General features: G+C 45.0%; 1 protein-coding gene and 1 long non-coding RNA gene across 2 annotated transcripts; both read left to right on the top strand.

Annotated features, from left to right (window-relative positions):
* Positions 1–1,854: 1,854 nt before the first annotated feature.
* Positions 1,855–3,055, top strand: LOC123097728 (sex determination protein tasselseed-2). The gene has a single exon (XM_044519547.1). It carries the CDS (start codon positions 1,887–1,889, stop codon positions 2,895–2,897), a length of 1,011 nt encoding a protein of 336 aa, XP_044375482.1. The 5' UTR covers positions 1,855–1,886; the 3' UTR covers positions 2,898–3,055.
* Positions 3,056–4,784: 1,729 nt separating this feature from the next.
* On the top strand, positions 4,785–7,280 carry LOC123097727 (uncharacterized). Its single transcript, XR_006447430.1, has 3 exons — positions 4,785–5,239; positions 5,360–5,612; positions 6,444–7,280. It is a non-coding gene; the product is annotated as an uncharacterized lncRNA (long non-coding RNA).
* Positions 7,281–27,851: the final 20,571 nt, after the last annotated feature.

The following is a 27,851-nucleotide window of genomic DNA, read 5'->3' as shown; positions in this document are numbered from 1 at the left end:
CCATGTGTACACCCTGGCTTCCCCACGTCGACAACATACATAGTAACATCAGCATCACGTCACCAGTACATATACTGGTATTATACATGTACGCAGTGCGGGATACGACTGATGTAAGTACGTGCGTAAGGGAGAGGGATATATACATATACCTACGGAGTACTACTACTGGGTGAAGCTAATTCTCCGGTAGCTAGCTGCAAAAGTGCTTAGGTGGTGACGCCAAGATTTGGTCAATTTGTTTAGCTCGTCTGCAACCGGGCCCCGACGAAAGGCAAAGTCCGTTTTTATACCTGAGTCTGGGGTTGATGAGATGGAGGAGGGTTCGTGGCCTTCTTCGCCTTTGACTTTTTTTTGGGAGAGGTTTTAACATTGGGATTGCTGTTGGCGTGGGATGCACTGAAATTCGTCTCCTTCATCGGAGTTCTCTCTTTCAAAGGAGACTATTCATTTTCGCAAAAAAAAAAGAGAGACACTATTCTGTACTGTATATGTATGTCTTCTTTGTACTGCTTGCCCGATTGGGTGCGATTAATCTAGTGATCAGAATGTGCGCATGTATGAATGTGTGATGGAGCTGTAGGGTTCGTGGGCAGAAATTAGGGGAACCATTGTCCATTGAGTCAGCAATATAAAGCGAGGTGGTTAATTCGATCACCGGGGTAGAGCGAGGGGATGTACATTACAATTGGGCAAAGTGTAAGACCGTGCGACACGAGTGAAAAAATGCAGTCACTCTAACAAAGCGTGGTACAGACAAAATAGCATAATTTTTTAGGTTTAAATGATCAATCAGACCTAGCACAGTCTTATACGGAGAAGGAACCGTAAAGCCCAACCAGAGGAGAGGCAATAAAAGGCTGATCTTTTCTTTTGTTTTAAAATTAAATTACTACTAGTAAAAGGCTACAAAGGTTAGTATTAAAGCGACGGATCCGGTTCTAGGAGGATGGTGTTGCGTAGGAACCATTCTCGCACGTAGAATTAGGCGGAGGAGGAGGATGTTGAACCGGGGCTCCGGTCGGCAACTACCCAGCCAGAAAAGTCGTGAGCCGAAAGTCGAAGCAAACACAATGTCTTCTCCTCTCCTCCTCCCCCTCCTGTGAAGGGGTTGACCCAGCAAGCAAGCCTCGCATGGTCTCAAGGATGCAATGCAAAAGTCCCACGAAAACAATTGTTTTTTAAAGAAAAGGGCATCGGTTTCGTGCTCCTCAATCTTGTGAGCGTCCACACTGTTGAAATCCGTCCTAGTGGTTGAGTTAGTCACGCTCACGCATCGGCATCAGCTCAAGACAGCCAGGACCATCCACCGACCCCACCCACGTACGGTCGTCGGAGCCCATAATTTCTCCGGCGCCGGGCGGTCCAACCCCAAACCCGAAGCCGCGGTCAATCCGATCCGTCCGCACAACCGTGTGCGGCTCTCCCCTCGCGTTCGCTTCTAGGAATGCGCTGGCGTTGGCGACATCTCTGTTTTCTCTCGGGTTTTTTTTCTCCCTCGTGGACCGGAGACATCTAGTCCGGTCAGAGACAGTGTCGCTCTCCATGCTGATCCGCCTGTACTGAATAATCTCACACCAGATCGAGTTAACCAAGGCTGCAAAGACCATGACATCAGAGCCAGCCATGTACAAGCACCCTCTACTACTGAAAGTATTCGCTTGGCTAATCGCGAACCAACCGATAAAGAACTAGCAACAACTTTTTTCTTTTAGGCCACACACAAGCAAGCAACAACTACGTACGCGTTGAATTACGTGTAGTCCCGCGAGCTGGCCGTACAACCAACCAGTCGCCCGGCCCTCCTATAAGTAGCCCCCGCCCTGCAGTCCCCTGCATAAACCAGCAAGCTTCACACACTTCCTTTCTTCCTGTGGCTCCTGTACATGCGCGCTAGCCTCTCCTCCTACGCGCAAGACCTCGCCACGGCCACCGCCATGCCTGCCTTGGACGTCATGCCGGAGAAGGCCCACCAGCCCGCCATGTCGCCGTCGCACCACGGCCACGGGTGGGACGCCAGCGGCGCCCCCACCCCCATGCACAAGAGGCTGGACGGCAAGGTGGCCATCGTCACCGGCGGCGCGCGGGGCATCGGGGAGGCCATCGTCAGGCTCTTCGTCAAGCACGGCGCCAAAGTGGTGATCGCGGACATCGACGACGCCGCCGGCGAGGCGCTGGCGGCCTCGCTGGGCCCGCACGTCGGCTTCGTGCGCTGCGACGTGTCGGTGGAGGAGGACGTGGAGCGCGCCGTCGACCGCGCGGTGTCGCGCTACGGGCGGCTCGACGTCTTCTGCAACAACGCCGGGGTGCTGGGCCGGCAGACCAGCGCCGCCAAGAGCATCCTCACGTTCGACGCCGGCGAGTTCGACCGCGTGCTCCGCGTCAACGCGCTGGGCACCGCGCTGGGCATGAAGCACGCCGGGCGCGCCATGATGGCCCGCCGCTACGGCAGCATCATCTCCATCGCCAGCGTCGCCGGCGTGCTCGGCGGCCTCGGCCCGCACGCCTACACCGCCTCCAAGCACGCCATCGTGGGGCTCACCAAGAACGCCGCCTGCGAGCTGGGCGCGCACGGCATCCGCGTCAACTGCGTCTCGCCCTTCGGCGTCGCCACCCCAATGCTCATCAACGCGTGGCGCCAGGGCCACGACGCGTCCGCCGCCGACGACGCCGACGCCGACATCGGCCTGGACGTGGCCGCGCCGAGCGACCAGGAGGTGGAGAAGATGGAGGAGGTGGTGAGGAGCCTCGCCACGCTCAAGGGGTCGACGCTGAGGCCCAGGGACATCGCCGAGGCGGTGCTCTTCCTGGCCAGCGACGACTCGAGATACGTCTCCGGCCACAACCTCGTGGTGGACGGCGGCGTCACCACCTCAAGAAACTTGATCGGGCTGTGAAAAAACACATGACCGACCTCGCATCTAGCATCTACGTAGATCAGTAGGAGGAACAAAGATGATTGTTTAGTCTGCAATAACTGCACTCAAGTTCGTTCGTTCGTTCGGTTAATTGGTTGATTGATTCAGTGTGTTATTCGTCCGAGCATTGTTGCTTTCGTGTCGCATTTTTCTGGCTTGTCTCTGTGTCCTGGAACGCTCCAATCGTTTGGCTAGCAGCCTAGCAGATACGATCTGAGATGGAAAGTACTGTGAATCAGTTAGCACTAGCCTAGCTTGCAGCCTTTGGTACTTGGTGCACTGTACATGCATGTACTTTTATGAACCAGTTGTGATTATCAAACGGGCCACTGGGAAATTTTGGGCCGCACACACGCTCTCTCTTCCGCTAGAGTGGGGATGGTTGATAGTAGTTTGTGCATTTACAATTGGCAACTAGGCGACGGGTAAGCTGGTTCCCAGGGTGCGATCTATCTGTAGATTTGACATACTAGTAGTAGCAGCTAGTTTTATATGCCCATTGGCGAGCAGAGGCAGCAAGGAGGGTAGCAATAATGCGGTTTCCCGAGCAAATCTATCTGTCGATTGAAACAATTTTGAGTAGTAGAGTGCAGCGGAAGAAGCAGCAGCTGCGTGCCGGTTTCCGTGCCAGGAAAAAGACGCGATACAGTTCGTAGGAGAGATTCCATGGGGAGTTCAAAATGGACCGAAAAGATCGAAGGGCAGAATATATATAAACTGGACAAAAGGGATGGCTGGCCTAAAAGTTGAATGCAGCGTAGCCGTCTAGTGCAGGGACCTCAATGCGCATTACGCAATGCTCACGAAGCTCACCACATCGGTCATACTGTAGTGGTAATAATCTGGGGGTATGGCAAAAAAGAACGAAATTGCTTTGCACACGATCTTTGTACATACGATCTGACGTGTCTTCACTAGACAACATGCTGTGTTGGTTTTCTTTTCCCAATGGAGCTGGTTGATTGGACGAAAGGACATGCAACCACACATCGTATGTGTTTCCGACATGAAAATGTCGTACGTATAGCAGCTCTGAAAAAAGAAATAAGAAACCGGGGAATGCTGGTCAGTGGTCAAAATGACACAATGTGAAAGGTTAGTGTGCCCATACAACATTTTTGACCAACGACAATTTCAGATACGCGCTAGCTTACCTGCAGCGCAGCGCAGTAGGAACCAAGCAAGAACTCGTCTTTTTATTTACTTAATTTTTGGTTGTGGCAGGGGATATCTATGAGTGGTATTACTTTGAGAGATCCTGGAGATGAGACCGATCGTGGAAACAGAGATCGGGGGAGCTGAGTGGTGCACGGTGTGACTCTTTCCTGGATGGATTAGACTGACTGATCTCAATCTAAATTAAGAAAGATGGCGGGCTGGGAGTAGGGGGGGAGGTGCATGGTGCCAGACTGGTGCAACCCCGATCCCGAGGAGTAGGAGTAGGAGTAGGAGTGGCACGGCATGAGGGACAACTGTAGAGCCCTGAGTCACGCCTTCCCTTCCCACACCAGCTGTGTGTGTGAATTCCGTCCAGAATTTGCTCCTCCTCGACGGCAACACAGCTCCAAGTATGGGGGACATGTGGTTGCCATGTCCCTGCCTGCCATCCATCTTTCTTTCTTGTCTCATCTCATCACGCCATTCTCTTCTGTTCTACTACCCGTCGCTTCGGCCATCGTCCGGACACGGTCCGTAATATACCTACGCTTTTCTTTTACGGGGTGATCTGTAAAAATAGATGGAAGCGTTGAATCCTTTGCTCGGGCCGTGTCTGTATTTATATCATATGTGCCGTGGCTTACAAGAGATTGATGAGAAGATCGATCGTGATTGTTACAGGAGATTGGGAAAGTTACAACAGAAGAAGAGATAGAAAGATGATGGGGCGATTTGGTGCCCGAGCCCAGCTGATCCCGAAATCGTCGGCGCCCATTGCTGGCTCGGATCCACATAAATCGCTCTGACGCATCTGACGACTAGTTGGGAAAAAGGGACCTACGGAGGAATACGGTAGGAAACAGTAGCTGTTGTGTGGGCCCAGAACGTATGGGCGGGACGGCGTTCGAGCACGAGAACTCTGGTCCGTGGACCAGATCGTTAGAAGCCGATCCGAGCCAGGGATCAGATAAGGTGTACTTGACGGGGGTGGACAGCTACGCCGTCTGTCGATCATTCCAGAACCCTAGCCGTCCCTCTTTTCCCCGCACACCACGCTATCCCCGTGCTGAGAAGGTGCTCGCGGCGGCGCTCGTTTTACACCGGCGACGACGCGAAATAATTGAGGATTCTGGGCTGGAGTTTTTGCTCGATGCCGTTGAGAGGTTAATTAGTTCGAGCTGATCTGCAAAGAAGGTTTTTTAGGATTTGTTGTGCAGCCTGTTCGACTTGTAGAAGAAACCTAACGAAAAAACCTTGGTGGCTGCCATTGCTGTTTCTTGCAGGTTCCCATTGCGGGAGGAGTTCGCCGACAACCTTGAGCACCCAGATCCGATTCCTCTGGTATTGTTGCCCAAGTGCCCAACAACGGGGCTGGCCTCCTGAAGACTCGAATGCTGGGTCTGGCTGTGCTCAGCAGCTTGGGGGCGATGGGACTGTTAGAGAACGAGTTGGGGTCCGCCTCGTCTGGATGGCTCTCTGATGAAGTCGGCGCAGTCGACTGACAGTTAATCCAGAAACACCTGGCTGGGCGAAAAGGTATGCACCCCTAATCCTCCAAACTGTCCGTGCTGTAATTTGTTAAATTGTGGCTGCATCTTCGTGTCCGCTCTGCAGCGTTTGTAATGTAAGAAAAAAATGGTTTACTTTTGCCGAAGCGAATATCGTTGGTAAAAAAAGGACCATAACAAAAAGTAAGCGTCGTCATTCCTGCCCATCCTTAGTGATGCCTAGTTTGATAGTCAGAACGACGTTCTTCATGCTGTTTAAAAACTGGTTGCAGTACATCTAATAGACTGGATATTGTTTCCTGCATTAAAAGTCATAGACTGAAAAAACGAATGTTTGACTAAAAATAGGCTACGGCTAGGCAGTGCACCACAAGATTGTAAGTATTTGTTTATGTGCCTTCTTTCATGCATCACATAAGAGCTTGTGCACTTCTTTCATGACACGTGTTTGTTTACATGATTCACCTACTGACAAAAAGAATGAACTATAATATGATACGGTGGAGTTGTTAGGCGGACGAATTTGTCGATAGAGCGCCATGCAAGTAAAATTTACACTAGGTCTATGTTTGAGAGGTTTGGGCGCCTCCTGATCGAAGGGACGGCATACAATGTGAAGGACGTGGAGAAGATGAGGAAATATGTTGCAACACACAACAATGCAGCCAAAAGAGAGAAATGGAGTAGAGTGGAGTAGGAGGTGACCATAAGTGAACATCAGTTAGAGTTTAATTGCGAGTGTAGCCAGTTGGAGCATACTGGGATGTTATGCAGCCATGCTTACACCTATGTCAGAATTATTTAGTGTAGAAAAAATTGATTTTCTGGACAAAGAATGTAAACATATTCTAATGCGCAGGTGATGGATATACTTCATTTGGAGGAGATCCGTGAGAAACATATACTCAAGCGATGGACGAAGAACGCGAGAGACATACTTCCCCAACACCTGGTGCAGTACCAGAAGGACAATTCAGTTAACTTATTGTTCACGTGAAGGAACTCGATGCTATACCTGAAAGCCATGGAAGTTGTGCGGATGGGCAATGCGAGTGCAGAATCATTCGAGCACACGTATGCTGGTCTTGAAGCTTTGTTGATTAGTGGCACACCTTTAGCAGAGAAAAGGGATAGTTTGGGTTTTGAGGACCGTCTAGCAGGTTTGGCACGGGTTGATTGCCAGGCCATGGAGAGGTTGTATTTGTTGGAGCCAACGGTGCGTACCAATGCCATAGTGCTGGGCACTTTGTTAGTGTGAATGTCCTTGAAGGTCTAGCAGCTCCAGAAAAGCATAGGTGGGTCGGCAGACCAAAAAAATAGCAGGGAGAAGGTGCCGTATGAGGGTCTAAGCAAGCGTACCAGGTTCTGCAGCATTTGTCAATGCGAGGGGAACAAGTGACTACCTGCCCCGAAATAGGAGATGCCCCCAAGAAACCACGGAAACCAGGAAAATGCAAGAACTGTGGTATGGAAGGGCACCGCCGCACACACTTGCATGAGGCCGCTCGGTGCTGCTGAGAAATGAGTTCCGAGTATTGTCTGTATTTGTACTTCTTTCGAGGATTTTATAGTGTGTTTAAGTGAGCATTGCTCCATGCTTATTCCTCGTTATCAGAGACATGAGACACTTATTTTGGGACGGAGGGAGTATGTGGTTGCCTCAAGGAAATAGTGATCACGTCTCAGGTTCAGACCATGGACTTGTTTGCTGAATGTGTTTGATGTTGACACTTTGATAGCATGCGGGATACAACAGTGTGTTCGCCCGAGTAGATTTCAAAAATTGAACTGCTAGAACGATGTAATGCTTGTACTGTAAGACAGGTGACAGGATGGATCGCTCAAAGCAGTATAAGACTACCATCCGGCAGTTATCGCGCTGCCTATCATCTTTGTTCTACATTCAAAAACATTAGAAGCTAGCGTTTGCTTGCAATGGCCCCTACACCTGCTGAATCCATCAGGAGTGGCACGACGATGAGATTCGAAGGGGATGTCTCTAGTGCCGGATTGGAGATTCAGGTGAGGAAGTTTGCTGTTCTCAAACGTATCTGGGATTGTTTCATAAAAAACCGTCGTTGTTTGCAGTCATCAGCTTCTTCATCAAAGGTTTGGTGTAGTTGCGAGACTTGGAGATGCATTTAAGACGGCTGGAGTGGTGGCAGTTTGTGAGTCCGTCCCCGTGAAGGGCTCATGCTGGCTCAGATAAGTTGCTGAGCCGTGTAAGGACTACCTGATCCGCGTGCACTGTGCTACGTGCTGTTGCATTCATTGCGCTGCAGAGCACTCCTAATTAAAACGAAATACGGTCAGGAAATATAGAGCGGAGCACATATCCACATGCCAATAAGCGGTAGGGATTTCGGGAGCATCTGAGCCTGGGTTCAGAATCGAATATCCGGGTTTAAACACCTCTCCTATCTATATACAATGTCATCTAACACTCCTCCTTAATCTAAACCTCAAGAAACTTTCGTAAGGTTAAGATTGTACTTGAACTCATCCAACCTCCTCATAGTGAGAGGTTTTGTGAAGCCATCAGCAAGTTGATCTCCAGTAGGTATAAACCGAATATCAAGTAGCTTTCGAGCTACCCTTTCTCTGACAAAATGGAAATCAACCTCAATATGCTTGGTGCGTGCATGAAAAATAGGATTAGCTGAAAGATAGGTTGCGCCAATATTATCACACCATAATCTAGCAACTTGTGGAGCCTTGATTCCAAGTTCATAGAGCAATGTTTGTATCCACATTACTTCTGCTGTAGCATTCGCCAAAGCTTTATATTCAGCCTATGTACTTGCCCTTGAGACAGTAGCCTGTTTTCTTGCACTCCATGATACAAGATTAGTTCCCAGAAACACAGCAAAACCACCTGTAGATCTTCTATCATCAGCACACCCTGCCCAGTCTGCAGCAGTATAGGCAGTAACAAGTAGAGACGGAGACTTGGTAATCTGAAGTCCAAGTCCTTTAGAAAACTTAAGATACCTTAAAATCCTCTTGACTGCAGTCCAGTGAGTTGTTCTAGGTGTATGTAAATACTGACATACCTTATTCACAGAGTAAGAAATATCAGGACGTGTAAGAGTCAGATATTATAAAGCACCCACAACACTTCTGTAATTAGTTGCATCCATTGGTCCAAGTGCTTCTCCACTCTCAATTGTAAGTTTTTCAGAAGTTGAAATTGGTGTACTCACAGGTTTACAATTTTGCAGTCCTACTCTCCTGAGTATATCAGTAGTATATTTTTCCTGTGTAACAAGTATACCATCCTTGATCCGCTTCACCTCTATGCCAAGAAAATAGTGAAGATCTCCCAAATCTTTGAGAGAAAATTCCATCTTTAGATCTTTAAGCTAACAAGTGGTAGCATCTGAACTTGAATTTGCAACAATTATACCATCAACATAAACAAGCACAAATGTAGTAATATTGTCTTTACGATAAAAGAACAATTATACCCAAGTTGTTATAACTGCATGCTCAATCTTGAGTACCAAGGTCTTGGGGCCTATTTCAAACCATATAAAGCTTTATCCAACTTACAGACATGATGTGGTGTGCTTTGATTTTCATATCCAGGTGGCTGCCGCATGAACACTTCTTCCTCAAGAACACCATGAAGAAATGCGTTCTGAACATCTAGCTGCCGTAAACTCCAACCTCTAGAAATAGCAGTAGACAATACAAGTCGAATGGTAGCTGCCTTAACAGCATGACTAAATGTATCTTCATAATCAATACCAAATCTCTGCTTAAAACCTTTGGCAACTAATCTAGCCTTGTATCTGTCTATGCTTCCATCAGGTTTTCTTTTTATCTTATATACCCATTTGCAATCTGTAACATTGCTACCTTTCCTTGGGGGTACTAAATGCCAAGTTCTATTTTTCATGAGTGCATCATATTCATTATCCATAGCCTCCTTCCATTCTTTATGAGCTAGAGCATCATGCAAATGATTTGGTTCTCCAACACTACTAAGAAAAGCACGTTTGACTCTGTCATATCATACCGTACCGCCAGTATACTCTTTTTCTTTGACAATACCTGACTGTGACCGGGTGTGTCGACGAGGAGGCTGAGGTAGTGCTGCTGATTATGCACAGGAGATCCAGAAGCAGTAGACACATCCACAGAAGATCCAGGCACCGGATCCGAGGTAGATTCTGCACCAGCTACTGATCCTGATGCGCCCGATGCTGGTGTCCCCCTGTCGCCAGCCGCTCCAACCGCCGCGTCGTCCCGCGGACAGGTGGCACGCGGTGAGACGTCCCCACCCGCGCCTGGGCTGGCGGGCTCCACCCGGTGGGGGCTGTCCGCCACACGCGCGCATGTGCCCGCGCCTGGGCCGGCGGCCTCAGCTAATCGTGAGTCAAGACAGGCGGGGTCCACCTGGTCGGCCACCCACGCGCTGGTGGATGCATGCAGGGGAGGGAAATCCTCCTGGGATCGCACGCCGCCAGGGACAGGGGAGCTGACGCGGGAATCGCCATGGGATCCAGCGTTGTTGCCAGCCGAATTAGTGTGGGATCTCGTGCCTGTTTCGTCTGGATCTGCACACATAAAATGATGGCCAAAATCTGCAGAATTACAATTTTCTTTGGATTTTTTCACATGATCAGCTTTATTTAATTCACCCCCGTGGTCTGGAAGAAGGGCTATTTCAGCACGGAGAAGAGCTCCTGCATTGGGATGAAGCTTGGCAAAAGGAAAAAGAGTTTCATCAAAAACAACATCTCGAGAAATATAGATATGCCCAGTAGCAATTTCCAGGCACTTATAGCCTTTGTGAAGATTGCTATAGCCAAGAAAAACACATTGAGTAGAACGAAACTCAAGTTTATGACGATTGTATGGACGAAGATTGGGATAGCATGCACACCCAATTTTTTTAGAGAGTTGTAATCTGGTTTTTGATGATAGAGACGTTCCAAAGGAGTAGAATTGCCAATGACTTTGCTAGGCAAACGATTAATAAGATATGTGGCCGTGATGAAAGCTTCGTCCCAATATTTTAGAGGCATGGAAGCATGAGAAAGTAAAGAGAGACCAACTTCAACAATGTGGCGATGTTTACGCTTGACGGAGCCATCCTGTTGATGGGCATGAGGGCAGGACACATGGTGTGCAATGCCTATGCTACGAAAGAAGGAGTTGAGTTTCTCATACTCCCCTCCCTAGTCACTTTGGACTGTCAAAAATTTTCTGTCAAAGTGTCTTTCGACAAGTTTTTGAAACTCTTGGAATATAGAAAAAACTTCAGATTTATGCTTGAGTAAATAAATCCAAGTAAACTTACTATAATCATCAATGAAACTGACATAGTATTTTTTCTGCCAAAAGAATCTCGGGCATGTCCCCATACATCACTGAAAATGAGCTCTAAAGGAGCATGAGAAATACTACTTGACCTAGGATAGGGAAGTTGGTGACTCTTGGCACATTGACAAGCTTCACAAACCGAATCACTAATAGGGCTATGCAACAAAGAAAGATTGCCTTTATTGACTACTTGCTTAACTATGACTGAAGAAGGATGTCCTAATCATTGATGCCACCTTGCCAAAGAGGGCTTGATGACAGAGTAGACCTGACGACGCTTGCGACTAAGTGCTCCAGATGTGATGGGGTAGAGGCCTCCAATGCATCTACCATGGTGTAGAAGTTCCCTCATTGCCCGATCCTTTATAAAAAAGTAACGAGGGTGAGTTTCAAAGAAGATATTATTATCAGTGGCTAAACGAGACATAGAGGGAAGGTTTTTGTCGGCTTGAGGAACATGAAGAACATATTTTAAGACTAGATCACGTTTCAGCATAGGGGAATTAATAAAAGCTTGGCCAATGTGTCAAATATCCATACCTCCACCGCTTGCGGTGTGAATCTGATAATTGCCGTGATACTTTTCACGGAGAGCAAGTTGCTCTAGCTCACTTGTGACATGATCCATGGCACCGGAGTCAATATACCACACGCCATCTCCTCCTTGCTCATGCATAGCTGCAGCAACATGGCGAGCATCGGGCACATAGTCTTCATCAAAGCGGTGCCAGCAGTCCATAACCTCATGGATGGCCTTCTTGCAGAGTTGACAGCAAGGGCGACCACGGGAGGAGGAGGAGGAGGGGGCGGCGGCTAGTGTTGTTGGTGAAGCCACCACCCCCTGATCTATTGCCGGTGTTGTTGTAGCTGCTGCCTCTGGCGTTGTAGTAGTTGATGTTGTAGCCGTTGTCGCCCTAGGAGTTGTCGCGCCCACGCCCACCGCTGCATTGCGCGTGGTGACCGCGCCCACGGCCGCGTCCATGCGAGACGGCATTGGCGGAGGATTAGCGAAAGCTAGCGCCATGAAGAAGGCTGAGGTGGGCGTCAAAGCTGAGGAGCTGGCTATACAACTCCTGAACGGTGATCGGCTCCACCCAGGCGGCAAGGGCCGAAACGACTGGATTATAATCCATGTCCAGCCCGGCCAAGATCTTGGACACGATCTCTGGATCAGAGAGCGCGGCAGCGGTACATGCAACTTCATCGGTGAGACTCTTAATCTTTCCAAGGTATTCGGCCATAGTCATGTTACCTTTTTGAAGGTTCGTGAGCTCGATGCAGGTGTTCATTGCTTGGGCTTGACTCTGGGCGGCAAACATGTCATGGATGGTGCGCCAGAGTTCAGCCGGTGTCTGGAGCGTGACGACTTGTGGAAGGATGTCACGGGAGAGGGAGCCCATCAAGTAGCCTTGGAGCTGTTGCTACTGTGCATACCAGAGGGATCTCGCAAAGTTCACCACCTGTTCTTCTTTGCCGTCCTTGGTAATGGTGAGGGTGGCCGGTGGTGCCGGACTCTTCACGTCGAGATGGTGTTCCATCTGCGCGCCCTTGATCTGCGGTAGGACGATGGACTTCCAGAGCAGGAAGTTGCCCCTCGCCAGCTTCTCTTGCGGCGGCGATCCGAGGAAGGAGTTGGTGGAGGTGGAGGTGGATGATGACGCGAAAATGGAGGAGGAGGTGGTGGTGAGTGCACCCGTGGTGTTGGGCGTCATGGTGGCGGCGGTAGCGGACATGGCTGCGGTCGCCTGGGTAGCTAGATGCGATCTCTATCCAATCTATCGAGGAAGAGGCTCTGTTACCATGTAAAAGTAGATGGAAGCGTTGAACTCTTTGCTCGGGTCGCGTCTGTATTTATATCATATGTGACGTGGCTTACAAGAGATCGATATGGAGTCGGTCGTGATTGTTACAGGAGATTGGGGAAGTTACAACAGAAGAAGAGATAGAAAGATACACGGTTTAAACACCTCTCCTATCTCTATACAATATCATCTAACATGATTTGCATCATTCAAAATAATCGTCAGCTCGAGATAACCGATTAACTGACCACACCTATCATGTACTCCATCCATCGTAAAATAGTGTCACTAACTTAGTATAACTTTGTACTGAAGTTATACTAAATCAACGACACTTATTTTTGGACGGGTAGAATTTGTTAAAGACAAATTCCATACGGGTTGACCAATTTTATGGAGAAACTTTTCGACATCAATAATAATTCAACGCACCACCTCAAGTGGACCGAACCATTAGTCGTAGCCTAGAGGAATAGATCCACCTCCCGAGCCACCGATGAAGCACCGGATTTTGGGTTGAATCAAACCATCCAACATGGTCGCCAACCTTTGCACCAAATCGGGCTACCACGCCCCAACGCATGGAACCAAGTCGGTCGCCGCTACAGAGCAAGCAGGGGCCACGTTAGCACACACGACCATCAACCAACCGTAGTGGTGGCACCAGAGCACCGACACACAACCTCACGTCAGCACCTAGCATGCCTCCCTGCCTGAACCCAGATCGAGCATCATGCCTCGCCCGGGCTGACCACCGTCTTGCCATCGCCAACGCCGCACAACTTTTTTGACGACACCCTCTGACGGCGGCAGGGGAGGGGGAGGGAGGTGGCAGTGGTTCTTGTCATCAGAGGACCGCCACCCAAGTCGCCAGGGTCAACACGGGGGCGACTCCACTAATTTCAGATTAGTTGTGTTCCTACACCAAAAAGTACCAACTTTTCACGGTGATGGTCTATCCTAGAACGATCATGGCATAACGCCCCGATGGAGAATGCCGCTAAGATATTTAATTGGCTCATATGGGAGTTGATGTTCATGTTTGGGTAGTAGGCATATGACTATGTGAGTGGTTTTTGGTTTTTTCTCCGTTCCATAATGTAGTGCATATTTTGTTTTTGAAAAGTCAAACATGTTTATATTGGATCAAGTTTATAGAATAAACTATCCACACTTGTAAGTGCATCTAGTGCCCCTTAGTGATTTTGGTGTATTGAAGACTTATAGGTTAAGGGACTAATGTGTTTGTGAGTACACAGGTCTATAAGTCTATGAGGAGTTTGATATTTACAGAGAAAGTCGACCCCTAAAATGAATGTCTTCATCTGAAGACTTTGGCTTTCTAAAGACTTTGAAAGTGAAGAAATTGGTGTGACCATGAAGACTTGATATTCATGCGAGGAACATGAAGCGTGAAGACTTTTGTTTTCGTAGTTTCATTTTCTCTTTTGAGTCATAGGAAACACCGTACTATTAAAGGGGGTCGAGGAAAAACTAAGGAAAAGTTTCCAAGTGATGCTCATCTCAAAATCCTACACCTACCAACCCCTTCAAGTGAAGCCATTGGAAATCTCATACAGTTCAGCCAATTTCTTCAGTGACAGAGACGAAGTTCTACTGCTCTCCGAGGAATTTGTTCTGATTGAGGAGTTAGGAATTCGCCAGTGCGGATTGCCTACAAGCGAGGAACATGATAGCCCTGAGGAATTTGAACCTCAAATTTCCGACCGTTGCTGTGCTATGAGCCAGCTGTCCCAGAATATCTTCCCACCTAACGGTCATATCATTGAAGGGCATTTATGTCTTATCATGTCGGGCTGCTCCCTAGGCTATAAATAGCCGCCCCCTAAAACCACTAGCCGGTTGGCTGCTCCGAGAGAAACTGACACTTGTCATTAAGAGCATCCCATCCTCCGAGGACTTTGAGCGAAAATCATCAAGTGAGGAAAACCCAAACCCAAACACCTACAAACCCAAAGTGATTGAGCATCACTGAAGAGATTGTTCCTGTGTGGATCCGATGCTTGTTACCTTTGAAGACTGTGCATCTTCCAGACGGTTAGGCGTCATGGTCTAGAGCATCCAAGAGGAAATTGTGGATTGCCGAGTGACCAAGTTTGTGAAGGTTTGGAAGTCCTGAAGACTTACCACGAGTGATTGGGCGAGGTCTGTGTGACCTTAGCTCAAGGATAATACGGTGAGGACCATGTATCGTCAGGTTTAAATACCTATTCGCTCCAACCAGACATACGACTGTCACAACAGTTGGAACTGGTCTACCAAATCACTGTCTTCACCGAGCTAACTGGTTCTATTTCCTCAACCCTTTCATTTCCTCATTACTGTGTTGTGTACTTGATCGTTACTGTTTGAAGACTTTGACTGAAGACTTTCACAATTTCCTGAGTTCATTTTCTTCAGTCAGTTTGTCTTCAGCCTGCTTATCCTATGTTTACACTTTCTGTACTCTATGCTTGTTTTCATTTCATCATGATGACTGTGCTTCTGTTATGTTATGCCTGCATCTGAGTACTTATTCTACTGCTACTTGTTTGTGACTTAGGAATTTACTCACCCTGAATTTCCTCAGTGACGAATTTGTAAAAATCGCCTATTCACCCCCATCTAGTCGACTTAACGCACTTTCAATTGGTATCAGAGCAAGGTACTCGCTTGTTCTGTGTGATTTTGTTTTAATCGCCTAGAGTTTTAGTTATGTCGACCGCAGGAATGAAGACTGTGTCATGCCCCATCTTTGACAGTCATGATTATCCCAAGTGGAAGGCCATGATGAAGAAGCGCCTCATGGCGATGAACATCAAACTGTGGACCGTCACTGAGATTGGTCTTACCGATATATGCAAGATGGCGGAGGCTGATGACATTCACAAGTACACTCTGCTTAACCTCACGGCGAAGGGCATCATCTGCTCCTGTGTGTCTCAAAATCTGTTCAGGAACATTATGCACCTCAGCCACGCGAAGCTTATCTGGGACTGACTCTCTGAGGTCTATGAAGGTCATCGAACTCGTCATGATCCCTGGTTTGAGGATTTCAAGGAATCAATCAAGGCGATGACTTTCGAACCAGTATCTTCATCCTCTGCACCATGCCTCATGGCGAAAGGTCCCAAGGTAACGGAATGTTAGCTATCTGAGTCTAGCGATGATGAATCTGGTGATGAATTTGGACCCATCTATACCAAACTTGCTTCCCTTGCCACTAAACAACAAAGAGCATTGGAAAAGGTTCCAAATATGTTAAATGAGAGCAATGATATGTTGGGTGAAGAAATGGATCGCCCCAAAACTTTGACTAAAAATCTTCAGAGTCTTTAGTCCAAGTTTGATAACCTTCAGAGTCATCATAACACTCTCTTATCTGATCATGAGAAGCTTTTTTATGAATTTCTTAAAAGAAAGCAAGATCTTGAGAAGCTAAGGGTGAGTTATGAAGATCTTCAGAAGGAGTGTGATTCATTACTTGCTCAACAGATCAGCGTCGCTCAGAAAGAATTCATTCCACCATGTTTGAAGTGCATTGAACGTGAATCTGCTAATTCTTCACCTGAAAGTTCAAATGCTTCTATTGCTGAAAATTCTTCAACTGTCTCTGCTATCACTAATTCCTCATCTGAGGATACTGTTAGTATCACTGACAACGCAGGGCTGAAGGAATTGTATGTGATAGGCATGTACAAAAGCCTCAAAAGGCATCAGGCACTTTGTGATGTGCTTAAAAAGCAGATCCTCAACAGGAACCCTAGGAAAGAGGGTATTGCCTTTGAGAGGAAACTCAACGCTGATGGCATACTGGAAGCCTGAGCAGTATCCCAAAACCTCATGGGTTGCTGCAAAGGGACCTCCCGTAGATCCATCTACTTTATCTGGCTTTACATGTGAATCTTCATATTCTTATGATGAGTCATTTGACTCCAACAATAAGCTATTCAAAAATCAGAATGGTGAACTATTTGCTAGATATGTTGGCACTAACTGCAGGAACGGCCCCCCTATGAAGAAAATCTGGGTCCCCAAAAGGTGCCTTGAAAGTCTTCAGGTGAATGTCATCATGACACCATCTGTGAAGAATAGAATAGGAACCCGAGATCAAATTCTTCATATGGACCAAAGTCTTCATATGGATCCAAGTCCTCATATGGACCACGTTCCTCATATGGATCAAATTCCTCACCTGAACACCATCGTGCTAACACTTCTGTTTCGCAGGGAAAGACTAAGGGTTATGAATATGTGCATTATTCTTCAAATCATTATGTTCACAAGTCCCCGAAGAATTCCTCTGCTTATTCATATGCTTACCCTAGCCCCTCTTATGTGAAACGAAGTGGACTGGCATCTATGCCACCTTTCTCTTATGGAGCTCGCAGAATGATGAACTCTTTGCCACCCCTCCAGATGTGGGTGGTGAAGAAAAAGAACTAATCTCTTTTTGCAGGGTCAGGTCTCCAGACGAACTTAAACGTCTGAAGAATATGCTGGAGACCTGAATATGCTTGAAAGGACACAAGCTAATCATGAAGAAATGAATTCTCATTCCTCATGTTCTCATACTATTTTATCTGTTCTGTTGCTTGATGAAATTGAACTGATGAATCTGATGTCATATTCTTCAGTGATGAAGTATATGAGTTCGTAAGCTGCACTAATTCATCTGCAGGATGATCAACCCAAAGCCACTGAGTGGGTCCTCGATAGTGGATGTACAAATCACATGACTGGTGACAAGAACTTATTGACTGACACTGCTTTATCTCCATCGCATCTAAAGCATATCACCTACGCTGACAAAGGCAAAAGCAAAATATTGGGTCTAGGTAAGGTTTCAATCTCAAAGGATTGACACATGGACAAAGTCATGCTTGTCGAGTCCTTAGGATTCAACCTCATGTCAGTCTCAATGTTTTGTGACCTTGATATGGTTGTTATCTTTGGCAAGTATTGTTGTGTTGTGATCATGGAAGCTGACCATTCCAAAGTATTCGAAGGCTTTAGGAGAGGAGATCTGTATATTGTTGATTTCTCCACAGGACCACAACCTACTACATGTCTACTTGCAAAAGCTTCAAAAGGCTGGCTATGGCATCGATGACTTGGTCATGCTGGCATGAGGAACTTGCACACTCTCGCAAAGAAGAAGCATGTCATTGGCATCGAGGATGTCAAATTCCTCAAGGATCACCTATGCGGAGCCTGTGAAGCTGGAAAGATGACCAAGGCCAAGCATCCCTCAAAGACCATCATGACTACCACTCGTCCATTTGAATTGCTTCACATGGATCTCTTTGGCCCAATCATTATTCCTCATTCACCAATGAAGCATCTTTATATGGCTTGTTATTGTTGATGACTATTCTCGTTATACATGGGTACATATCGTCACTTACAAACGTGAAGTGCAGGAAGTCTTCAAACGATTTTACTCAAGGGCTTCAACCAACTTTGGTGTGAAGATCAAGCACATCAGAAGTGACAATGGGACCGAGTTCAAGAATACTGGTCTTGATGACTATCTTGATGAACTTGGTATTACTCATGAGTTATCTGCTCCTTACACTCCTGAGCAGAATGGCGTCGTGGAGCGCAAGAATAAGACTCTTGTTGGGATGGCTCGCACTATTCTTGACGAATACAAGACGCCTCGTCACTTCTGGATTGAGGCAATTGATACTGCGTGCCACATCATCAATAGAGTATATCTTCACAAATTCTTCAAAAAGACCTCATATGAACTCCTCACGGACAAGAAACCCAATGTGAGTTATTTCAAAGTCTTCGATGCTAAATGTTGGATTAGAGATCCTCATCACAATTCTAAATTTGCACCGAAAGCACATGAAGGTTTTATGCTTGGTTACGGAAAGGACTCGCACACCTACAGAGTCTTCAACACCTTTCATCACAAGGTTGTTGAAACTGTAGATGTGCGTTTTGATGAAACAAATGGCTCGCAAAGAGAGCACCTACCTCCTGTGCTAGGTGAAAAGTCACCCGAGGAAATTATCAAGTTCAAGGCTACTGAGGATGTCATTCCTACTGAAGAATCTGCTGAAGAAGTCATTCCAGAACATGAAGAATAGCAAGCTGGCGCACCGGAAGAAAATGGCTCTATAGAAAATGCTGAGCCAACTCAACGTCGCCAACCCGCTCATCCTCGCGTTGCAAATGAAGTGCAGATCGAGAAAATCATCAGCGACATCAACGCACCAGGTCCCCTCACATGCTCAAAGGCTTCACATTTGTCTAACTTTGGTGGGCACTTTGCTTTTGTCTCTATCACAGAGCCCACCAAAGTAGATAAGGCATTTCTGGAGCCTGAGTGGAATTAAGCAATGCAAGAGGAATTGCATCAGTTCGAGCTCAACAATGTGTGGGAACTTGTCAAGCGACCAGACCCACGCAAGCACAATATCATCGGCACCAAATGGATCTACCGCAACAAGCAAGATGAAAATGGCCTTGTGGTGAGGAATAAGGCACGACTTGTAGCTCAAGGCTACACACAGGTTGAAGGAATTGATTTCGATGAAACTTTTGCACCTGTTGCTAGACTTGAGGCTATTCGCATATTACTTGCTTGTGCTAACCATCATAATATCATCTTATATCAAATGGATGTGAAAAGTGCATTCCTCAATGGTAAGCTTGAGGAAGAAGTATATGTTGCTCAATCCCCAGGTTTTGAAGATCCAAAGCATCCTGACAAAGTCTTCAGACTCAATAAGGACCTCTATAGCCTCAAGCAGGCCCCTCGAGCGTGGTATGATACCTTGAAGGAATTCCTCATGAAGAAAGGCTTCAAACCCAATTCACTTGACCCAACTCTTTTCACCAAAACCTATGATGATGAATTATTCGTGTGCCAAATATATGTTGATGATACCATCTTTGGCTGTGCTGACCAACATTACAGTGATGAATTTGCCTATATGACGAGTGAAGAATATCGAATTTCTATGATGGGAGAATTGAAATTCTTCTTAGGTCTTCAAATACGTCAATAGCGCAACGACATCTTCATATCTTAGGAGAAATACCTCAAGGATGTATTGAGAAATTTCGGCATGCAAGATTGCAAAGGCGTCAAAATCCCTATGCCCACAAATGGCCATCAATGCACTGATGAAAATGGTATTGACTTCGATCAAAAGGTATACCACTCAATTATTGGCTCTTTATTGTATTTATGTGCATCTAGGACAGATATTATGCTTAGTGTTTGCATGTGTGCCTGCTTTCAAGCTACACCGAAGGAATCACACCATAAGGCTGTGAAGCATATTCTTCGATATCTAGCTCACACTCCAACACTTGGATTATGGTATTCCAAGGGCTCGGTTTTGTTATCTCATTGGATATTCAGACTCTCACTATGCTGGTGACTGTGTGGACCACAAGTCAACATCAGGCACATGCCGTTTCCTCGGACGATCCTTGGTATGTTGGCCTCGAAGAAACAGAACTGTGTATCACTTTCTACTGCTGAAGCTGAGTACATTGTTGCTGGTTCGTGCTGTGCTCAATTGCTATGGATGAAACAAACCCTCAAGGACTACGGTATCAATGTGAGGAATGTGCCTCTCTACTGTGACAATGAGAGTGCCATCAAGATTGCGCATAACCCAGTTCAGCACTCGAAGACAAAACACATTCCGATTCGTCATCATTTTCTTCGTGATCATGTGTTGAAGGGCGACATTTCTATCGAGCACGTGAAGACTGAAGAACAGCTAGCCGACATCTTCACAAAGCCCTTGGATGAGAAGAGATTTAGCAAGTTGCGGTGTGAGCTAAATATCTTAGAATCTTTGAATGTCCTTTGAAAAGGACACACATCCTAACACTTATACAAAATTGATGACTTAGATGTGCAACACACGAAGTAACATTTTTCTTCAATCAATGAAGACTAACCCTCTAAGTGTGAAGAAATTAACGAAGAATTTGATTCTCAGAGCCCTACGACAATTGTACGCGGCGTCTGAAATCATCATTCTTATACGGTGGGTCACGCCACCGACAAAACTTGAAAATTTTCAATTTGAGTTTTTCTTTAGTTTTGAATTTCCTCAGTTGCTCAAATTCTTCAACTTTGCATAGTCTTCACTCTTACCGTCGTCGTTCTTCATTGGCTATATATATATATATTTGAGTTTTATATCCTCTACAACATTCACTTATAGCTATTTCTTCAAGTTGATCTTTCTGCTAAGTGAATGTGATCGGACCCTTTCCCCCTCTATGCTAAACTCAACCCACTCTATTCACAAATTCTTCATGTACGTTCTATTTTAAACCCGTTCAAAATCTTCACTGTGTCTTGATGTCTACTACACAACCTTCTTCTTGTAGACGTTGTTGGGCCTACAAGTGCAGAGGTTTGTAGGACAGTAGCAAATTTCCCTAAAGTGGATGACCTAAGGTTTATCAATCCGTGGGAGGCGTAGGATGAAGATGGTCCTTCTCAAACAACCCTGCAACCAAATAACAAAGAGTCTCTTGTGTCCCCAACACACCCAATACAATGGTAAATTGTATAGGTGCACTAGTTCGGCGAAGAGATGGTGATACCAGTGCAATATGGATGATAGATATAGGTTTTTGTAATCTAAAAATATAAAAACAGCAAGGTAACTAATGATAAAACTGAGCACAAACGGCATTGCAATGCTTCGAAACAAGGCCTAGGGTTCATACTTTCACGAGTGCAAGTTCTCTCAACAATAATAACATAATTGGAGCATATAACTATCCCTCAACATGCAACAAAGAGTCACTCCAAAGTCACTAATAGCGGAGAACAAACAAAGAGATTATGGTAGGGTACGAAACCACCTCAAAGTTATTCTTTCTGATCGATCTATTCAAGAGTCCGTAGTAAAATAACACGAAGCTATTCTTTCCGTTCAATCTATCATAGAGTTCGTACTAGAATAACACCTTAAGACACAAATCAACCAAAACCCTAATGTCACCTAGATACTCCAATGTCACCTCAAGTATCCGTGGGTATGATTATACGATATGCATCACACAATCTCAGATTCATCTATTCAACCAACACAAAGAACTTCAAAGAGTGCCCCAAAGTTTCTACCGGAGAGTCAAGACGAAAACGTGTGCCAACCCCTATGCATAAGTTCACAAACGGAACCCGCAAGTTGATCACCAAAACATACATCAAGTGGATCACGTGAATATCCCATTGTCACCACAGATAAGCACATGCAAGACATACATCAAGTGTTCTCAAATCCTTAAAGACTCAATGCGATAAGATAACTTCAAAGGGAAAACTCAGTCCATTACAAGAGAGTAGAGGCGGAGAAACATCATAAGATCCAACTATAATAGCAAAGCTCGCGATACATCAAGATCGTGCCGAATCAAGAACACGAGAGAGAGATCAAACACATAGCTACTGGTACATACCCTCAGCCTCGAGGGTGAACTACTCCCTCCTCGTCATGGAGAGCGCCGGGATGATGAAGATGGCCACCGGTGAGGGATCGCCCCTCCGGCAGGGTGCCGAAACAGGGTCCCGATTGGTTTTTGGTGGCTACAGAGGCTTGCGGCGGCGGAACTCCCGATCTATTCTGTTCCCCGATGTCTTTAGGGTATATGGATATATATAGGTGAAAGAAGTCGGTCAGGGGAGCCACGAGGGGCCCACGAGGGTGGGGGCATGCCCAGGGGGGCATGCGCGCCTCCCTGCCTCGTGGCCACCTCGTTGCTTCACTGACGTACACTCCTAGTCTCCTGGATTGCTTCTGTTCCAAAAATAACTCTCCCGAAGGTTTCATTCCGTTTGGACTCCGTTTGATATTCCTTTTCTTCGAAACACTGAAACAAGGGAAAAAACAGGAACTGGCACTGGGCTCTGGGTTAATAGGTTAGTCCCAAAAATAATATAAAAGTGTAAAATAAAGCCCATAAACATCCAAAATAGATAATATAATAGCATGGAACAATCAAAAATTATAGATACGTTGGAGACGTATCAGCATCCCCAAGCTTAATTCCTGCTCGTCCTCGAGTAGGTAAATGATAAAAACAGAATTTTTGATGTGGAATGCTACCTAACATATTTATCCATGTAATTGTCTTTATTGTGGCAAGAATATTCAGATCCATAAGATTCAAGACAAAAGTTTAATATTGACATGAAAATAATAATACCTCAAGCATACTAACAAAGTAATCATGTCTTCTCAAAATAACATGGCCCAAGAAAGTTATCCCTACAAAATCATATAGTCAGGCTATGCTCTATCTTCATCACACAAAAAATTTAAATCATGCACAACCCCGATGACAAGCCAAGCAATTGTTTCATACTTATGATGTTCTCAAACTTTTTCAATCTTCACGCAATACATGAGCGTGAGCCATGGACATAGCACTATAGGTGGAATAGAATGGTGGTTGTGGAGAAGACAAAAAGGGAGAACATAGTCTCACATCAACTAGGCGTATCTACGGGCTATGGAGATGCCCATCAATAGATATCAATGTGAGTGAGTAGGGATTGCCATGCAATGGATGCACTAGAGCTATAAGTGTATGAAAGCTCAACAAAAGAAACTAAGTGGGTGTGCATCCAACTCGCTTGCTCACGAAGACCTAGGACATTTTGAGGAAGCCCATCATTGGAATATACAAGCCAAGTTCTATAATGAAAGATTCCCACTAGTATATGAAAGTGACAACATAAGAGACTCTCTATCATGAAGATTATGGTGCTACTTTGAAGCACAAGTGTGGTAAAAGGATAGTAGCATTGTCCCTTCTCTCTTTTTCTCTCATTTTTTTGTTTGGGCCTTTTTTTCATGGCCTCTTTTTTTTAGTCCGGTGTCTCATCCCGACTTGTGGGGGAATCATAGTCTCCATCATCCTTTCCTCACTGGGACAATGCTCTAATAAAGATGATCATCACACTTTTATTTACTTACAACTCAAGAATTACAACTCAATACTTAGAACAAGATATGACTCTATATGAATGCCTCCGGCAGTGTACCGGGATGTGCAATGACTCATGAGTGACATGTATGAAAGAATTATGAATGGTGGCTTTGCCACAAATACGATGTCAACTACATGATCATGCAAAGCAATATGACAATGATGAAGCGTGTCATAATAAACGAAACGGTGGAAAGTTGCATGGCAATATATCTCGGAATGGCTATGGAAATGCCATAATAGGTAGGTATGGTGGCTGTTTTGAGGAAGGTAATGGTGGGTGTATGATACCGGCGAAAGGTTGCGCGGTATTAGAGAGGCTAGCAATGGTGGAAGGGTGAGAGTGCGTATAATCCATGGACTCAACATTAGTCATAAAGAACTCACATACTTATTGCAAAAATCTATTAGTTATCGAAACAAAGTACTATGCGCATGCTCCTAGGGGGATAGATTGGTAGTAAAAGACCATCGCTCGTCCCCGACCGCCACTCATAAGGAAGACAATCAATAAATAAATCATGCTCCGACTTTATCACATAACGGTTCACCATACATGCATGTTACGGGAATCACAAACTTTAACACAAGTATTTATCAAATTCACAACTACTCCACTAGCATGACTCTAATATCACCATTTTCATATCTCAAAACAATCATCAAGTATCAAACTTCTCATAGTATTCAATGCACTTTATATGAAAGTTTTTATTATACCCATCTTAGAGGCCCATCATATTAGGACTAAATTCATAACCAAAACAAATTACCATGCTGTTTAGGACTCTCAAATAATATAATTGAAGCATGAGAGTTCATATATTTCTTCAAAATAAAACCACCATTGTGCTCTAAAAGATATAAGTGAAGCACTAGAGCAAACGACAAACTACTCCAAAAAATATAAGTGAAGATCAATGAGTAGTCGAATAATTATGCAACTATGTGAAGACTCTCTAACATTTAAGAATTCAGATCTTGGTATTTTATTCAAACAGCAAGCAAAGCTAAATAAAATAAAATGACGCTCCAAGCAAAACACATATCATGTGGTGAATAAAAATATAGCTCCAAGTAAAGTTACCGATGAACGAAGATGAAAGAGGGGATGCCATCTGGGGCATCCCCAAGCTTAGGCTTTTGGTTGTCCTTGAATATTACCTTGGGGTGCCTTGGGCATCCCCAAGCTTAGGCTCTTGCCACTCCTTATTCCGTAGTCCATCGAATCTTTACCCAAAACTTGAAAACTTGACAACACAAAACTTAACAGAAAACTCGTAAGCTCCGTTAGCGAAAGAAAACAAAACACCACTTCAAGGTACTGTAATGAACTAATTCTTTATTTGTATTTGTGTTAAATCTACTGTATTCCAAGTTCTCTATGGTTTATAAACTATTTTATTAGCCATAGATTCATCAAAATAAGCAAACAACACACGAAAAACAGAATCTGTCAAAAACAGAACAGTCTGTAGTAATCTGTAACTAACGCAAACTTCTGATCTCAAAAAATTCTACCAAAATAGGACGACCTAGATAGTTTGATTATTGATCTTCTGCAATTTGAATCAGAATTTTACCACTTTCTGGTGATTTTTAACAATTGCTTTCGTGAACAGAAAGTTTCTGGAATTTTCAGCAAGATCAAATAACTATCATCCAAGAAGATCCTATAGGTTTAACTTGGCACAAACACTAATTAAAACATAAAAACACATCTAACCAGAGGCTAGATCAAATATTTATTGCTAAACAGGAGCAAAAAGCAAGGAACAAAAATAAAATTGGGTTGCCTCCCAACAAGCGCTAACATTTAACGCCCCTAGCTAGGCATGATGATTTCAATGATGCTCACATAGAAGATAAGAATTGAAACATAAAGAGAGCATCATGAAGAATATGACTAGCACATTTAAGTCTAACCCACTTCCTATGCATAGGGATTTTGTGAGCAAACAACTTATGGGAACAATAATCAACTAGCATAGGAAGGCAAAACAAGCATAACTTCAAAACTTTAAGCACATAGAGACGAAACTTGATATTATTGCAATTCCTACAAGCATATGTTCCTCCCTCATAATAGTTTTCAGTAGCATCATGAATGAATTCAACAATATAACCAGAACCTAAAGCATTCTTTTCATGATCCACAAGCATAGAAATTTTGTTACTCTCCACATAATAGTTTTCATGATCAATAGTAGTGGGAGCAAACTCAACAAAATAACTATCATGTGAAGCATAATCCAATTGAAAATCAAAATCAAGATGACAAGTTTCATGGTTATCTTTATTCTTTATATCATACGTGTCATCACAATAATCATCATAAATAGGAGGCATGCTTTCATCATAATAAATTTGCTCATCAAAACTTGGGGGACAAAAAATATCATCTTCATCAAACATAGCTTCCCCAAGCTTGTGGCTTTGCATATCATTAGCATCATGGATATCCAAGGAATTCATACTAACAACATTGCAATCATGCTCATCATTCAAATATTTAGTGCCAAACATTCTAATGCATTCTTCCTCTAGCAATTGAGCACAATTATCGGAATCCTTATTTTCATGAAAGATATTTAAAAGATGAAGCATATGAGGTACTCTCAATTCCATTTTTTTGTATTTTTCTTTTATAAATTAAACTAGGGATAAGACAAGAAACTAAAAGATTTGATTGCAAGATCTAAAGATATACCTTCAAGCACTCACCTCCCCGGCAACGGCGCCAGAAAATAGCTTGATGTCTACTACACAACCTTCTTCTTGTAGACGTTGTTGGGCCTCCAAGTGCAGAGGTTTGTAGGACAGTAGCAAATTTCCCTCAAGTGGATGACCTAAGGTTTATCAATCCGTGGGAGGCGTAGGATGAACATGGTCCTTCTCAAACAACCCTGCAACCAAATAACAAAGAGTCTCTTGTGTCCCCAACACACCCAATACAATGGTAAATTGTATAGGTGCACTAGTTCGGCGAAGAGATGGTGATACAAGTGCAATATGGATGATAGATATAGGTTTTTGTAACCTAAAATATAAAAACAGCAAGGTAACTAATGATAAAACTGAGCACAAACGGTATTGCAATGCTTCGAAACAAGGCCTTGGGTTCATACTTTCACTAGTGCAAGTTCTCTCCACCATAATAACACAATTGGAGCATATAACTATCCCTCAACATGCAACAAAGAGTCACTCCAAAGTCACTAATAGCAGAGAACAAACGAAGAGATTATGGTAGGGTGCGAAACCACCTCAAAGTTATTCTTTCTGATCGATCTATTCAAGAGTCCGTAGTAAAATAACACGAAGCTATTCTTTCCGTTCAATCTATCATAGAGTTCGTACTAGAATAACACCTTAAGACACAAATCAACCAAAACCCTAATGTCACCTAGATACTCCAATGTCACCTCAAGTATCCATGGGTACGATTATACGATATGCATCACACAATCTCAGATTCATCTAAACCAACACAAAGAACTTCAAAGAGTGCCCCAAAGTTTCTACCGAAGAGTCAAGATGAAAACGTGTGCCAACCCCTATGCATAAGTTCACAAACGGAACCCGCAAGTTGATCACCAAAACATACATCAAGTGGATCACGTGAATATCCCATTGTCACCACAGATAAGCACATACAAGACATACATCAAGTGTTCTCAAATCCTTAAAGACTCAATGCGATAAGATAACTTCAAAGGGAAAACTCAATCCATTACAAGAGAGTAGAGGGGGAGAAACAACATAAGATCCAACTATAATAGCAAAGCTCGCGATACATCAAGATCGTGCCGAATCAAGAACATGAGAGAGAGAGAGAGAGATCAAACACATAGCTACTGGTACATACCCTCAGCCCCGAGGGTGAACTACTCCCTCCTCGTCATGGAGAGCGCCGGGATGATGAAGATGGCCACCAGTGAGGGATCCCCCCTCCGGCAGGGTGCCGGAACAGGGTCCCAATTGGTTTTTGGTGGCTACAGAGGCTTGTGGCGGCGTAACTCCCGATCTATTCTGTTCCCCAATGTTTTTAGGGTATATGGATATATATAGGTGAAAGAAGTCGGTCAGGGGAGCCACGAGGGGCCCACGAGGGTGGGGGGCGCGCCCAGGGGGGCAGGCGCGCCTCC

The sequence above is a fragment of the Triticum aestivum genome, chromosome 4D (assembly GCF_018294505.1).
Source record: "Triticum aestivum cultivar Chinese Spring chromosome 4D, IWGSC CS RefSeq v2.1, whole genome shotgun sequence".
In the NCBI taxonomy this organism is placed as follows: domain Eukaryota; kingdom Viridiplantae; phylum Streptophyta; class Magnoliopsida; order Poales; family Poaceae; genus Triticum; species Triticum aestivum.
The sequence above is the reverse complement of the archived record's forward strand: the minus strand, read 5'-3'. Positions and strand labels throughout refer to the sequence as shown.